Raw genomic sequence first — 16,710 nt, 5'->3', positions numbered from 1 at the left:
TTGGTTACAACCGGGACTATTAATTAATATACTATGCGGCCCTTTAAAATTGTGAATTTCTGAATGCGGCCCTTGCACGGAAAAGTTTGCCCACCCCTGGGCTAAGGTAAATATTAGTCCTTTAGAGGATGAGAAGGGAGATTTAATAATTGGAGATGAGGAAATGGCTGAGGAACTGAACAGGTTTTTTGGGTCGGTCTTCACAGTGGAAGACACAAATAACATGCCAGCGACTGATAGAAATGAGGCTATGACAGGTGAGGACCTTGAAATGATTGTTATCACTAAGGAGGGAGTGATGGGCAAGCTAATGGGGCTAAAGGTAGACAAGTCTCCTGGCCCTGATGGAATGCATCCCAGAGTGCTAAAAGAGATGGCTAAGGAAATTGCAAATACACTAGTGATAATTTACCAAAATTCACTAGACTCTGGGGTGGACCCAGCGGATTGGAAATTAGCAAACGTGACACCACTGTTTCAAAAAGGTTGGCAGAAAGCAGGAAATTATAGGCCAGTGAGCTTAACTTCGGTAGTAGGGAAGATGCTGGAATCTATCATCAAAGAAGAAATAGCGAGACATCTGGATGGAAATTGTCCCATTGGGCAGACGCATCATGGATTCATAAAGGGCAGGTCGTGCCTAACTAATTTAGTGGAATTTTTTGAGGACATTACCAGTGCAGTAGATAACAGGGAGCCAATGGATGTGGTATATCTGGATTTCCAGAAAGCCTTTGACAAGGTGCCACACAAAAGATTGCTGCATAAGATAAAGATGCATGGCATTAAGGGTAAAGTAGTAGCATGGATAGAGGATTGGTTAATTATTAGAAAGCAAAGAGTGGGGATTAATGGGTGTTTCTCTGGTTGGCAATCAGTAGCTAGTGGTGTCCCTCAGGGATTAGTGTTGGGCCCACAATTGTTCACAATTTACATAGATGATTTGTAGTTGGGGACCAAGAGCAATGGGCGAGATTCTCCCGACGGTGCGGAGAATAGCGTGGCTCGTAAAATTTTACGGCCACGCTGTTCCAACGCCCTCCCGCTATTCTACCCCCTCCCACGCCCAACTCCCGACACGAATCGCTGCCGCCGTTTTTTTACGGCCGGCAGCGATTCACAGCTGATAGATGGGCTGAGTTCCCAGCCCTTTACGGCTGTTTTTACGAACGGCAAACACACCTGGTCTGGCCGTTCATAAAAACGGCCGTAAACACTCGCATTTTATAACCATGGCACCGATTGGCACGGCAGTACCACCGATCGCGGGCAGCGGGCCCGATGCCCTCGCACTATTTCTCCTTCCGCCACCCCACAGTATCCATTCGCGGGGCGGCTGAGGGGCAACCTGGCCCGCGCATGCGTGGGTTTCGCGCAAATGCGCGATGACGTCATCCGCGCATGCGCGGGTTGGAGTCTTCCAATCCGCGCATGCGCGGCTGACGTCATATGACGCGTCAGCCGGCGCTAACTCCGGCAAGCGGGCTTAACGAAATTCGTTAAGCCCGTGATGCCGGAGCTTACGGCGTCGGGCTGCTAGCCCCGACCGGGGACCAGAATCGGTTCCCGGTCGGGAAGGGGGGGGCTGGCGTCAAACCCGCCCGGGTTTGACGCCAGCCTTACGATTTCTCCCGTTTTGGGAGAATCGCGCCCAGTGTGTCCAAGTTTGCAGATGACACTAAGATGAGTGGTAAAGCAACAAGTGCAGAGGATACTGGAAGTCAGCAGAGGGATTTGGATAGGTTAAGTGAATGGGCTAGGGTCTGGCAGATGAAATACAATGTTGACAAATGTGAGGTTATCCATTTTGGTAGGAATAACAGTAAAAGGGATTATTATTTAAAGGATAAAATATTAAAACATGCTGCTGTGCAGAGAAATGAAAATTGCTTATTGCCACAGTCCAAAGATGTGAAGGTTCTGTGGATTGGCCATGATCAATTTCCCCTTAGTGTCCAAAGGTTAGGTGGGGTTACGGAGATGGGGCAGGGGAGTGGACCTCGGTAGAGGGCTTGTTTGGACATTTTGTGCAGACTCAATGGGCTGAATGGCCTCCTTCTGCACTGAAGGGCTTCTATGAAAGTGGTGTTTGCAGAATCAGCACCATAATCCCAGCGAAATTCATATGAAAACTCCAAAGCCTAGGACTTGGCTCCTCCATCTGCAACTGGATCCCCGCCTTTCTGACCCACAGACCACAATCAGTAAGAATAAACAACAACAGCTTAGCTTAACTTCGGTAGCAGGGAAGATGCTGGCATCTATCATCAAGGAAGAAATAGCGAGGCATCTGGATGGAAATTGTCCCATTGGGCAGACGCAGCATGGGCTCATAAAGGGCAGGCCAGCAGCACACCTAACTAATTTAGTGGAATTTTCTGAGGGTATTACCAGTACGGTAGATAATGGTTTAGCACACTGGGCTAAATCGCTGGCTTTGAAAGCAGGCCAGCAGCACAGTTCAATTCCCACACCAGCCTCCCCGAACAGGCGCCGGAATGTGGCAACTAGGGGCTTTTCACAGTAACTTAATTGACAATAAGCGATTTTCATTTCATTTCATTTCATAATGGAGAGCCAATGGATGTGGTATATCTGGATTTCCAGAAAGCCTTTGACAAGGTGCCACACAAAAGGTTGCTGCATAAGATAAAGATGCATGGCATTAAGGGTAAAGTAGTAGCATGGATAGAGGATTGGTTAATTAATAGAAAGCAAAGAGTGGGGATAAATGGGTGTTTCTCTGGTTGTCAATCAGTAGCTAGTGGTGTCCCTCAAGGGTCGGTGTCTGAGAGAGAGAGAGATTCACACAGCGAGTGGTTAGGATCCGGAATGTTCCGTCTGAGAGAGAGAGAGCGATTCACACAGCGAGTGGTTAGGATCTGGAATGTTCTGTCTGAGAGTGAGAGAGATTCACACAGCGAGTGGTTAGGATCTGGAATGTTCTGTCTGAGAGTGAGACAGATTCACACAGCGAGTGGTTAGGATCCGGAATGTTCCGTCTGAGAGTGAGACAGATTCAGACAGCGAGTGGTTGTATCTGGAATGTTCCAGCCTGTGGTAGCCACCGCTAGCAGGTATTGCTGGCTCCGCCCAGTAGGCAGGGTATAAATGTGCGTGCTCTCCGAGCTGCAGTCATTCTGGTTCCAGCTACAGGAGGCACAACATCTTTGCTCAATAAAGCCTCGATTATTCCACTACTCTCGTCTTTGTGGTCATGGATAAGTGTATCACAGTCCAGAAAGTCTTGGCCAGGGTCAGGCTGACCCTCCGGGTGCAGCGCTGACTGCCTGCTGTGCATTCTCGGTGGTTCCCAAGATCCCAAAGCGCGATTTCAAGAGAAATGGGGAATTTTTTCCGTATCCTGGTGGACATTCGCCCTTCAATCAGCCCAATCAGCACCCAAAAAAAAACAGGTCGACGTTTCTTAATCTCCTTGCTGTGCACACGTTGTCTAAATCACAACAGCGCCAGCACGTCAGAGGTAGTTCATCGGCTGGGAAGTGCTCTGGGGATGTGGTGGAAACGCTTTCCAGACAGTTTTTGTTTCTTTAATACATTTGAAACCCTGAAACTAGTCAGCTCCCGCCCCAAGGTTAAGTCAAGCACACATCAAGGTACCCTGAGATAGGGGTGTGTGCGTCAGGACATAGAACATAGAACAGTACAGCACAGAACAGGCCCTTCGGCCCTCGATGTTGTGCCGAGCAATGATCACCCCACTCAAGCCCACGTATCCACCCTATACCAGTAACCCAACAACCCCCATTAACCTTATTTTTAGGACACTAAGGGCAATTTAGCCTGGCCAATCCACCTAACCCGTACATCTTTGGACTGTGGGAGGAAACCGGAGCACCCGGAGGAAACCCACGCACACACGGGGAAGATGTGCAGACTCCGCACAGACAGTGACCCAGCCGGGAATCGAACCTGGGACCCTGGAGCTGTGAAGCATTTATGCTAACCACCATGCTACCCTGCTGCCCTGAGGCATGTTGGCACCTCTTCAGCCTGTTTGGGTAACGGTGTGAATTTGATGTTGATATATTGTAGAAGGGACATCACAGGTCCAGTCAGTGAAAGGCGGTCACTCTCTGACCACTGGGATGTGCTCTGGGATATGATTCCCTGGAACATTTTCATTGTTTGTTGTGGGACTCATTGTTGTTTGGTGGCAGCACGGTTACCATGGGAACATGGAGAATGCAACGTGCAATCATCTGCGCATTAGAGCGGCTGAGCGTTTAACCATTCCACACATTCTGTTATCTCCTTATCAGGTCAAGAAAGGATCCTTTACAAATCATTCACACGCTGGGATCTGCAGCCTGGGACTTAAGAAGCGGCAACACTTTCACGGATTACCACAGAAAAATCAAAAAAGGAATAGCTTCAGAAACGGACAACCAAACCTCTGCTGACCCGACGAGCAGAGGACAGCAAACTTGAAGAATTGATTCCTTTGGACAAGGGTAAGATTTTAGGATTGAGTGTTCCACTCTTTCTGCAATCTGTCTATCCTCTTCGTCCTAATTTCCCCACCCCAGAAAGTGACTCAGTCAGGTTGTTCCTCACGGTGAAGTGGAAGTTGCTCCGGAGAATGGGAACAGGAAGCTCTAAGTCGACCGTTATCTGTTTACCTTGTTCGTGAATTTGTGCACCCCACTTCTGACATCGATCGGGTGGCACAGTGGTTAGCACTGCTGCCTCGCCACACCAGGGTTCAATTCCAGCCTCGGGTGATTGCCTGTGCGGAGTTTGCACGTCCTCCCCGTGTCTGCGTGGGTTTCCTCCGGGTGCTCCGCTTTCCTCCCACAGTCCAAAGACGTGCAGGTTAGGTGGACTGGTCTTGAAAAATTGTCTCTTAGTGTTCAGGGATGTGCAGGTTAGGTGGCATTACGGAGAGAGGGTGGAGAGTGGCCTTAGGTGGAGAGCTTTCGGAGGGTCGGTGCAGACCCGATGGGCTGAATGGCCTCCTTTTGCACGGTATAGATTCTATGATTATTTGCACAAAATAAAAGTAAGGAGTAAAGCAACAGATAGACAAGACAAAATATTTTAATTTAAGACAATTAATAGCTGGTGGGCAATGGAACTAGTTTCTGCAAATATGAAAATCTATTTCTTCATTTTTGAGGAAATCATCGTAATGAAGCAGTTTGTACATTTAGATGTTCGCTACAGTCTGTAACAAAGAACTCGTGATGTGGCTGGCACATTGCTCCTGTCAGAGGATTTAAAGCGCAGTTTTGTAAAATGTATCTGCCTCAGTGAGTTGCACTGAAGTTGGAGCTGTTTAGATAATGTGTTTAGATTGGCATTTAGTAAAGCATAATGGGTTAGAGACTGTGACTGGCTCCATCTGATGATCTTTCTGAGTGAGTCAGTCAAAATAACACTATCCAAAAGGTGGGTTGTAATTATTAATGAATTGTGTAGCCTACAACAGACTGAGTGAGTTGGGTCTATCCTGAGACTCTCTGAATGGGATGCTATGGGATTATAGTACTGCAATTGGGATTGAATTGGGGTGAGTTGAATGAGCTGGGATTGAATTGGATGGGCTGAATGGGTTGGGATTAGATAAGGATGGGCTGAATGGGTTGGGATTGGATTGGGATGGGCTGAATGGGTTGGGATTGGATTGGGACGGGCTGAATGGGTTGGGATTGAATTGGATGGGCTGAATGGATTGGGATTGGATTGGGATGGGCTGAATGGGTTGGGATTGGATTGGGACGGGCTGAATGGGTTGGGATTGAATTGGATGGGCTGAATGGTTTGGGATTGGATTGGGATGGGCTGAATGGATTGGGATTGGATTGGGATGGGCTGAATGGGTTGGGATTGGGATGGGCTGAATGGATTGGGATTGGATTAGGATGGGCTGAATGGGTTGGGATTAGATAAGGACGGGCTGAATGGTTTGGGATTGGATTGGGATGGGCTGAATGGATTGGGATTGGGATGGGCTGAATGGATTGGGATTGGATTGGGATGGACTGAATGGATTGGGATTGGGATGGGCTGAATGGATTGGGATTGGATTGGGATGGACTGAATGGATTGGGATTAGGTAAGGACGGGCTGAATGGATTGGGATTGGATCGGGATGGGCTGAAGGGTTGGGATTGGATTGGGACGGGCTGAATGGGTTGGGATTGGATTGGGATGGGCTGAATGGGTTGGGATTGGATTGGGATGGAATGAATTGGTTGGGATTGGATTGGGATGGGCTGAATGGGTTGGGATTGGATTGGGATGGGCTGAATGGGTTGGGATTGGATTGGGATGGGCTGAATGGGTTGGGATTGGATTGGGATGGGCTGAATGGATTGGGATTGGATTGGGATGGGCTGAATGGGTTGGGATTGGATTAGGACTGGCTGAATGGGTTGGGATTCTCTTTGGATCCTCACTGTCTTCAGTGATGTCCCGGAGGACTGGAGAATAGCCAATGTTGTTCCTTTGTTTAAGAAGGGTAGCAAGGATAATCCAGGGAACTACAGGCCGGTGAGCCTGTAGTGGTCCGTGGTCGGGAAATTACTGGAGAGAATTCTTCGAGACAGGATCTACTCCCATTTGGAAGCAAATGGACGTATTAGTGAGAGGCAGCATAGTTTTGTGAAGGGGAGGTCGAGTCTCACTAATTTATAGAGTTTTTCAAAGAGGTCACAAAGATGATTGATGCAGGTAGGGCAGTGGATGTTGTCTATATGGACTTCAGTAAGGCCTTTGACAAGGTTCCTCATGGTAGGCTGGTACAAAAGGTAAAGTCACATGGGATCAGGGGTGAGCTGGCAAGGTGGATACAGAACTGGCTAGGTCATAGAAGGCAGAGAGTAGCAATGGAAGGGTGCTTTTCTGATTGGAGGGCTGTGACTAGTGGTGTTCCGCAGGGATCAGTGCTGGGAGTAGTATATATAAATGATTTGGAGGAAAATGTAACTGGTCTGATTAGTAAGTTTGCAGACGACACAAAGGTTGGTGGAATTGCGGATCGCGATGAGGACTGTCAGAGGATACAGCAGGATTTAGATCGTTTGGAGACTTGGGCGGAGAGATGGCAGATGGAGTTTAATCCGGACAAATGTGAGGTAATGCATTTTGGAAGGTCTAATGCAGGTAGGGAATATACAGTGAATGGTAGAACCCTCAAGAGTATTGACAGTCAGAGAGATCTAGGTGTACAGGTCCACAGGTCACTGAAAGGGGCAACACAGGTGGAGAAGGTAGTCAAGAAGGCATACGGCATGCTCGCCTTCATTGGCCGGGGCATTGAGTATAAGAATTGGCAAGTCATGTTGCAGCTCTATAGAACCTTAGTTAGGCCACACTTGGAGTATAGTGTTCAATACTGGTCACCACACTATCAGAAGGATGTGGAGGCTTTAGAGAGGGAGCAGAAGAGGTTTACCAGGATGTTGCCTGGTATGGAGGGCATTAGCTATGAGGAGCGGTTGAATAAACTCGGTTTGTTCTCACTGGAACGACGGAGGTAGAGGGGCGACCTGATAGAGGTTTACAAAATTATGAGGGGCATAGACAGAGTGGATAGTCAGAGGCTTTTCCCCAGGGTAGAGGGGTCAATTACTAGGGGGCATAGGTTTAAGGTGCGAGGGGAAAGGTCTAGAGGAGATGTACGAGGCAAGTTTTTTACACAGAGGGTAGTGGGTGTCTGGAACTCGCTGCCGGAGGAGGTGGTGGAAGCAGGGACGATAGTGACATTTAAGGGGCATTTTGACAAATAGAGGAATAAAATGGGAATAGAGGGATACGGACCCCGGAAGTGTAGTAAGTTTCAGGTTAGACGGGCAGCATGGTCGGCACAGGCTTGGACGGTTGAAGGGCCTGTTCCTGTGCTGTACTTTTCTTTGTTCTTTGTTCTTTGGGATTGGATTGGGATGGGCTGAATGGGTTGGGATTGGGATGGTCTGAATGGGTTGGGATTGGATTGGGATGGTCTGAATGGGTTGGGATTGGATTAGGATGGGCTGATTGGGTTGGGATTGGATTTGGATGGGATGAATTGGTTGGGATTAGATAAGGACGGGCTGAATGGTTTGGGATTGGATTGGGATGGGCTGAATGGGTTGGGATTGGGATGGACTGAATTGGTTGGGATTTGGATGGACTGAATGGGTTGGGTTTGGATTGGGATGGGCTGAATTGGTTGGGATTGGGATGGACTGAATGGGTTGGGATTGGATTGGGATGGGCTGAATGGGTTGCGATTGGATTGAGATGGACTGAATGGATTGGGATTGGATTGAGATGGACTGAATTGGTTGGGATTGGATTGGGATGGGCTGAATTGGTTGGGATTGGGATGGACTGAATGGATTGGGATTGGATTGGGATTGGATTGGGATGGGCTGAATGGGTTGGGATTGGGATGGACTGAATGGATTGGGATTGGATTGGGATGGGCTGAATGGGTTGGGATTGGATTGGGATGGGCTGAATGGGTTGGGATTGGATTGGGACGGGCTGAATGCGTTGGGATTGGATTGGGATGGGCTGAATGGATTGGGATTGACTGAATGGGTTGGGATGGGCGGGATGGGTTGGGATTGGATTGGGACTAAATGTAGATTTGGTGCAGAAAGTGTTGGAAGTACTCAGCAGGCCAGGCAGTATCTGCGGAGAGAGGAACAGAGTTCACATATCCGGCAGATAACCTTCATCAAAACTGGGGAATGATGGAAGTTGTGAGAGAATTTGAGAAAATGAAGGGGGGGCAAAACGTTCGGGTGGCGAGCAGGTGAAATGGAATGAAAAAAAAGCAAAGCGATGACACTGGGTAAGGGAAAGGAAGGGAAGTTGAGGATGAACGACAGGATTGTAGCGAGCCGAATGGGAAAGTAAAGAAAAAAAACGGGGAAAACAGAAGGCGGCAGCGCAGAGGGAGAGGTGATGGGATATGTTTGATGTTGTAAATGGATTGGGATGGAAATGGTGTGTGAGTGGGTGTAAAATGGTGAGTTTAGCTGAGAGCACAGAGCTGGGGTTGAGATTACTGTGGGCATCGTGTTCACCTTGCATCTGTAAACTGATTGGGTTTGGATTCACAGCCAACATACCATCTGATTAATCGAGATTTGCAAATAACTAACAAACGATTAATGCGGCTTTCAAACATGAGAAGGTGCTTCAGTGAGTTTCTGCAAATCAATAATAACACACAGCCATTGGGAGATTGTTTTATACAATTGTAACACTGCCTTTCCTATTACAGAACAAACTTATTTCAGTATCCCCGTAGCACAGTGGTTAGCACTATGGTTTCACAGCGCCAGGGGCCCAGGTTCGATTCCCGGCTTGGGTCACTGTCTGTGCGGAGTCTGCACGTTCTCCCCGTGTCTGCGTGGGTTTCCTCCGGGTGCTCCGATTTCCTCCCACAAGTCCTGAAAGACGTGCTGTCAGGTGATTTGGACATTCTGAATTCTCCCTCCGTGTACCCGAACAGGTGCCGGAATGTGGCGACTAGGGGCTTTACACAGTAACTTCATTGCTGTGTTAATGTAAGCCTACTTGTGACAATAAAGATTATTATTATTATAGTTTCAATTGGAATTTTGCTTTTGAATATCTGGTAGATTCCTGCTCAAAGTGAATAGTCAGTGGATATTTATACACGCTGGAAACAATATTTAAATCAAGGGAAGCCTGTATAAATCCAGATCCTGCAATTGGACCAATTAGAAACCCACAGTTTGAGTGACTGACGTCTTCAGATTCAATGAGACATATGGAGGTCAATTCCCCGGCTCTTACAAATCACTTTTCCCGCTGACGCCCTCCCCCGCCCACGCGTTTCCCGTCTGCATGGGGTGGTTACACTGGAAAATCCCATTGCCAAGCAGCAGGAAGAGCATATCCCATCACCAGCAAGCGGCCAGCGAGAAACAGACGGCAGGGGACAGCAGAATCACGCCCTTGGGTTCTGATCAAACCAGATGTTGATTTTAAATGACAGCGATCTCAGATTGCAGGGTTAAAGTCAACATTAAAAATGAGATTGGTTTGTGTGGGTTTCTGATCTCAGGTTCAGGCACAAAGAGGGAGGCCTCTTGGCCAATGGCGTCACAGCCCAAATCTGTTGTTTCCCATGCCTACGGCGAAGATGTTGTCCTGACGCCAGATTCCTGAAGCAGCTGCTCAGCTCGGAGCTCGGTCGCGGTGGGAGTTTCCCGGGGAAGCAGCGGAAACACTTTCGGGAATGTCCTGACAGCATCTCTGAATAGGTGAGACATTCGCACTGGCTCCTGGGAATTCCTGGCTTGTGTCATGGGACTGTACCTTTAAGAAATGTATTATCTTCTCAGATGGCTTCAGTGATGTCATTGTGTGGGTGGAGCTGGGCTGTGGCTCAGGGTTTTACTTTTGGTTTACACTGTTGGAAGCTGGATTCAGAAAAAGAAGGCTTCTCCTCGCTCTCTCTGTACGTTAAAATCTGTATGTTAAAACCGACTGTTTCGTTAAAAGGGTTTTCCTGGTTTTATTGGATGTTGTTATCAAATTGAAACAGTTGAAAGGGAATTTATTAAGGGTTATATATAGAGAGAACTGTAGCTGTGTTGGGGATTTATGTTTGTCGTTGATAAAAATGCTTACTGGGTGTGTTTATAAAATGTTAACTGAATTCATAGAATAAACTTTGTTTTGTTTAAAAAGTGCTGAAGGCCTCTGTTGAATAACATCTGAAAGGCAGGCCTTTCTGTTCCTCATAACCACAATCAGTTGTAGGTCAGGTGACTGCCATGATATACTTTGGAGTTTTCTAAACCCTGGGCCTTAACACTTGTGACTTACCAAAATGGAGGTTTATTCAGAGAGACTTCATCGGGAATGTGCAGAGAGGATGTCAGGGCATTGGAGGGAGTGATCACAACTTCAAACAACCCAACTACCCACCCCTCCAAAACACCTGCCCTCCATTTGGCAGAGTCTGGAAGTCACGCATTGGGTTTATCAGCCATCTCAGAACCAATCAAACAGGATTGGAAGCAAATCCCCCTCGAGGGGCTCTCTAATAGCTGATAGCCTACTCTCGCTCCAGCACACACATTAGCTCCTTCAGCATCAGGGTCTGCCTGTTACCAAGGAGATGGCAAGGGACAATCATTTTTCACCTTATAATTATTACATGTGCATGTAACATGTTACATGTCCAAAGATGTGCAGGTTGGGTGGATTGGCCATGATAAATTGCCCTTAGTGTCCAAAATTCTATGATTATCCTTGGACAAAAGTTCGGCACAACATCGTGGGCCGAAGGGCCTGTTCTGTGCTGTATTTCTTTATATCTATATCTATGTGATGCATCTTCGTTTCTGAATGAAAGGTTGATCAAAATACAGTTAGAGAAATCCCATCAAAAGAGTTCATGTTTAATCCAGTCATCGTTAGGGGCGGTGCGGTGGTGCAGTCGTTAGCACTGCTGCCTCACGGCGCCGAGGACCCGGGTTTTTATCCCAGCCCCGAGTCACTGTCCGTGTGGGAGTTTGCACACTCTCCCCGTGTCTGCGTGGGTCTCACCCCCACAACCCAAAGATGTGCCGGGTAGGTGGATTGGCCACGCAAAAATTGCCGTTTAATTGGAAGAAAAAATAATTGGGTACTCTAAATTTTGAAAATAAATGCAGTCATCGTTTGATGTTTCGTCTGGCGTTGAGTCTGCGGAGCATTGAGAAGGCTAACAACGAGGTTTGTTGGGATTGGATAATGTAAGAATTGCTTTTATTTTCTTTTTCTTGTTTTGTTTCTAAGCAAAGAACAAACTGATCACCAATTAATAAGACCTCGAATTATATCACTTGTAATCCTACGACTGTCAGTGTAGACAGGGGTTCTAGAACCTGTTATATTACATCAAAATCGGCTAAAACTTTCCTTTCCTCCCTGTAGTCTCTGAAAATAATATTCCTGAAAAATCTCAGATGGCTTTTTCTGTTTTAGATTTTGTATGTCACACACCCATTGTCCTTTGGCGATTCCCTCATGACGTTGGACTAAGACCTTCTTTTTAATTTCTTTATGGGATGAAAGTGTCACTGCCCTTGCTTTTCACAAACAACATTGACGTCTTTTAAGACAATAAAATGGACAATCATGATTAAACTAAATAGATGCTGGAGTTCTCTCATTTTGTTTTGTCTTGAGATTTCTACTTGTGTGTGAAGGTGGTGGGATGGGGTAGATTGCTTTTTAAAAATTATTTCAAGGGTTGTGGGCGTCGCTGGGCTGGGTCAGCCTTTATTGCCCACCCCTAACTGGCCTTGTGGCTTTCCCGGCCATTTCTGAGGGGCAATTAAGAGTCAACCATGTTGCTGTGTGTCTGAAGTCACCTATAGGCCAGACAGGGTAAGGACGGCAGATATCTTTCCCGAAAGGACTAGGTGGGTTTTCCCAACAATGGACCATAGTTCCACCATCGCTGAGATTAGCTCTACATTCCAGGTTCAGACATTGAATTTTATTATTCCACCAGCTGCCGTGGTGGGATTTGAACCCATGTCCCCAGCGGCCTGGGCCTCTGGATTACTAGTCCAGTGACATTTACCGCTGTGCCTTCATTAAGTTGAGAAACTGGACCTATCTTGGGGATATTCTCAATATGAACCCATTAACCCTGCACTTGATGGTGAGATTTCCAAACAATGTTGGCTTACAGGACAAATGTTTTCCTTGTTTAAAGTCAATCTCTTCCTGCTATGGTGCAACTCGATATTTTCTCTGTGCATCCCAAAATATTCCTCTTCAAAATGTATCCACTCTTTTTATTTTAGCGGATAAAAACGTCAGAAATAAGAACAGGTTATATTATAACATCATAGAATTTTTATCATAGAATTTACAGTGCAGAAGGAGGCCATTCGGCCCATCGAGTCTGCACCGGCTCCTGGAAAGAGCACCCTACCCAAGGTCAACACCTCCACCCAATCCCCATAACCCAGTAACCCCATCCAACACTAAGGGCAATTTATCACGGCCAATCCACCTAACCTGCACATCTTTGGACTGTGGGAGGAAACCGGAGCACCCGGAGGAAACCCACGCAGACACGGAGAGAAGGTGTAGACTCCGCACAGTGACCCAGCGGGGAATTGAACCTAGTACCCTGGCGCTGTGAAGCCATAGTGCTAGCCACGTGTGCTACCGTGCTGCCCACAAACCATCTCAATCCTAACTGGCCAACCACATCACAAAGTCCCCGGGTCACAGGAATATCTCAGAGGAAGGCGGTTCCTGCCTGCCACAGACTCTCCGAATGAACAATTCACCCTGGCTCATTCTCCCCCTTCTCCCTGTAACCCTTCTTTCTTTTCACACTAATTCTCTTTCTTTGTTTGAATCTGTCTCCACCGCACTCTCCGGCCTGAATCACAATTACATTTCTCCTGGTGCATTTGCTTCTTTTAACAATTAGGTTCAATCTGTTCCCTCTCGTTCATGATCCATTCGGAGTGGGAACAATCTTTCCACCTCTCTGTTCACACTCCCCATGATTTGGGATATCAGAATCACAGAATGAGACAGCACAGAAGAGGCCCTTTGGCCCATCAAGTCTACACTGATGCATGAAAAACACCTGACCTGCCGACCTAATCCCATTTGCCAGCACTTGGCCCACAGCCTGGAATGTTGTGACGGGCCAAGTGCCCATCCAGGTACTTATTAAAGGATGTGATACAATCCGCCTCTACCCCCCTCCCAGGCAGCGCGTTCCAGACCCTCACCACCCTCTGGGTAAAAAGGTTTTTCCTCAAATCCCCCCTAAACCCCCTGCCCCTCACCTTGAACATGTGTCCCCCTCATAACTGACCCTTCAACTAAGGGAAACCGCTGCTCCCTATCCACCCTGTCCATATCCCTCATAATCTTGTCCACCTCGATCAGGCCGCCCCTCAGTCTTCTCTGCTCCAGAGAAAACAACCCAAGCCTATCCAACCTCTCGTCATAACTTCAATGTTCCATCCCAGGAAACATCCTGGTGAATGGCCTCTGCACCCTCTCCGGTTCAATCACATCCTTCCTATAATGTGGGGCCAGAACTGCACACAGTACTCCAGCTGTGACCTCACCAAAGTTCTATATAACTGCACCATGACCTCCCTGCTTTTGTAATCTGTGCCTCGATTGATAAAGGCCTTTTTCACCGCCCTATGTTTGAGCTACAACGGAATTGAGGGTTATTGAGGGGACCAGGCAGGAAAATGGAGCCATGATCTAGTTGAATGGCAGAGCAGGCTCGATGGGCCAAATGGCCTCCTTGCTCCCATTTCTAACATTCCTATGATCTTATCATAGTTTCCAGCTGTCCCTTAAACAATACTGTCAGGATTTTGTGATGATGGACAGGATTCTCCGGAGCTGAATTGCACCTGATCTGCACTCACATAAGGAGCACAAATCAGGAAGCGATTCCCAAATTTTTGCACGGCGATAATTGCAAGAGATCCCAAGGGAATCCCGCTTTCGAGCCGCCCTTTTTAGCGTGCAGCCTGATAGCAGGGTCTGGGGGCTGGGCCCCCCTCCTCTCCGCAATGCATTCCACTCACCCACCTTTACTGTTAAGTGTCTTTGAAGTGGTCAACTGTGAAACTAACAGGAAGCACTTAAATCTGTTTGAAGTGGTCCAGGAGCTGTCAATCAAAGCTTGATGTCTATAAACATTGTGGTTAGACCACTTCAAAGTTACTCCAGCTGAATAGAACAATGCTGACAGCTGTGTGTGTGGCAGCTGTCAATCACAGTCTAATGAAATCAGTATCAAAGAGAAATGAATGAAAGGCTCGACGATCAGAGATCTGAGGGGGTTTAAACCCAGATGACTGGTTTCTCTTTCCAGGAATTGCCACATGCTGCTTCCTCTGCCTGAGCCGGCAGGTGGATTGTCCAGATGAGAGTTAAAACAGTGATATTTTTCATTGCCTCTGTCTGAACTGCTCTCTAACTTGCAGGAAGGGGTCGCTTGTCTGGGGGCTCTGTGGTGGGGGAGGGTCTCTTTATTTAGTCGATCTCTGTTGGGGAGGTCTCTTTAATTAAGGGATCTCTGGCAGGGAGGTGGTGTGGGGGAGGTCTGGTGGGGGTGGGGTGGAAAGGTCTTGCATTGAGGTGGGGAGAGTGGCCCTCTGATGGACTTCGGGGGCACCTCCCTTAAAGACTTACCTCTTTGGCCCACCATGAGGTCCACTGCGGCGGGTACACGCTTGTCAGGACCTGCATCAGTTCTCACCCCATGTGTTTCCGGGACCAGAGGACTGGGGAATATGGTGCCCAGCCCGTTACAACGATGCCAATGCATCTTAATGACCGATTTGCGTCCTCCTGCTAGCACGGGGGGGGGGGGGGGGAGCTGCTGGAGCATCGGAAACGGCACCGATCCCCATTTTTCCCGACACTGGATTCTCCAACACACCGGGAACTCTGCTACCAGCGGTGCCCGGCAGAGAATCCATCCCAATGATTTGTCTTCTTGCGATACAGCTTCTATTCTGAGCATTGGGGAGCATTAAAATAGCACAGCCAACAAGCTCAATCAAACTTCCTAATCAGAGCACCAAAATGTAGTGCAGTCATAGAATCATAGAATTTACAGTGCAGGATGCCATTCGGCCCATTGAGCCTGCACCGGCTCCTGGAAAGAGCACCGTACCCAAGGTTAACACCTCCACCCTATCCCCAGTAACCCCACCCAACACTAAGGGCAATTTTGGTCACTAAGGGCAATTGATCATGGCCAATCCACCTAACCCGCACACCTTTGGACTGTGGGAGGAAACCGGAGCACCCGGAGGAAACCCACGCACACACGGGGAGGATGTGCAGACTCCGCACAGACAGTGACCCAAGCCGGAATCGAACCTGGGACCCTGGAGCTGTGAAGCGATTGTGCTATCCACAATGCTGCCGTGCTGCCACTCAAAACCTTGTCAATTCCCTGTTGGGTCCATTAACGGGATAGTATTCCAATGAATTTCCATTTGCAGCATCCCTCAGCCACTGTCCTCGTCAATGCCCCAGCTCCGACACTTTGGTCATCATTCGGGCCTTGCGTTATCTGCCCCCCCCCCCCCACCGCCCCCCCCCCTTCCCCCCGCCCCCCAGACCATTCGCAGGGTGAGAGCCTTCCACAGTGGCGTCACTTGCTAATGGATCTGGTTCTTGATTGGCCTCTCCTGACCACTTTCCAAGGGCCGGGAATTTGCTGGAGTTACTTCAAACACAAGGAACAGGGATTTCCTGCCAAAGTTATGGAGTGAGAGCAGCTAACCGCCCCCCCCCCCCCCCCTCCATTTTCCTTTTGTTATGATGTCAAATCGATCGTTGCCCTTCACGGCGCGGGGGCGGGGGTGGGGGGGTGGTGGGGGGGGGTTTGGGGGTTGACTCGCTTTACGAGTGTGAATGAATTTTGAGGATTGTATCACCCGTTATATCCTACGGTGAGGCCCCATATTGGAGGATAATAGCTACTACAATCTCGGTGTCAGATTAGTTCCAACTTTTAAAGATAATTATTCCCTGCTATCCTCAGTTTATGATCAAATTCGCTGTCAGCTCGTGGCAGTTTTTCTTACAATGACAAAAGTGAATGTTAATCTGTATGGAAATGTGACCTGGTTAATTTAAACGATTTGGCCGTTGCTGAGAGCTCTTGAGCTGAGTGCTTGTGAGGGGAAACCACAATTTGAGAAAATAAGC

At 48.0% G+C, this 16,710-nt stretch overlaps 1 protein-coding gene across 1 annotated transcript; it reads right to left on the bottom strand.

Moving 5' to 3' along the window:
• Nucleotides 1-5,043: 5,043 nt before the first annotated feature.
• On the bottom strand, nt 5,044-9,084 carry LOC119956636 (proline-rich extensin-like protein EPR1). The gene is made up of 2 exons (XM_038783976.1): nt 9,024-9,084; nt 5,044-6,493 (listed from the first exon to the last, which is right to left on the bottom strand). The coding sequence occupies exons 1-2, from the start codon at nt 9,082-9,084 to the stop codon at nt 5,583-5,585; spliced, it is 972 nt and encodes a 323-aa protein (XP_038639904.1). The 3' UTR covers nt 5,044-5,582.
• Nucleotides 9,085-16,710: the final 7,626 nt, after the last annotated feature.

The sequence above is a fragment of the Scyliorhinus canicula genome, chromosome 23 (assembly GCF_902713615.1).
Source record: "Scyliorhinus canicula chromosome 23, sScyCan1.1, whole genome shotgun sequence".
Taxonomy (NCBI): Eukaryota; Metazoa; Chordata; class Chondrichthyes; order Carcharhiniformes; family Scyliorhinidae; genus Scyliorhinus; species Scyliorhinus canicula.
The sequence above is the reverse complement of the archived record's forward strand: the minus strand, read 5'-3'. Positions and strand labels throughout refer to the sequence as shown.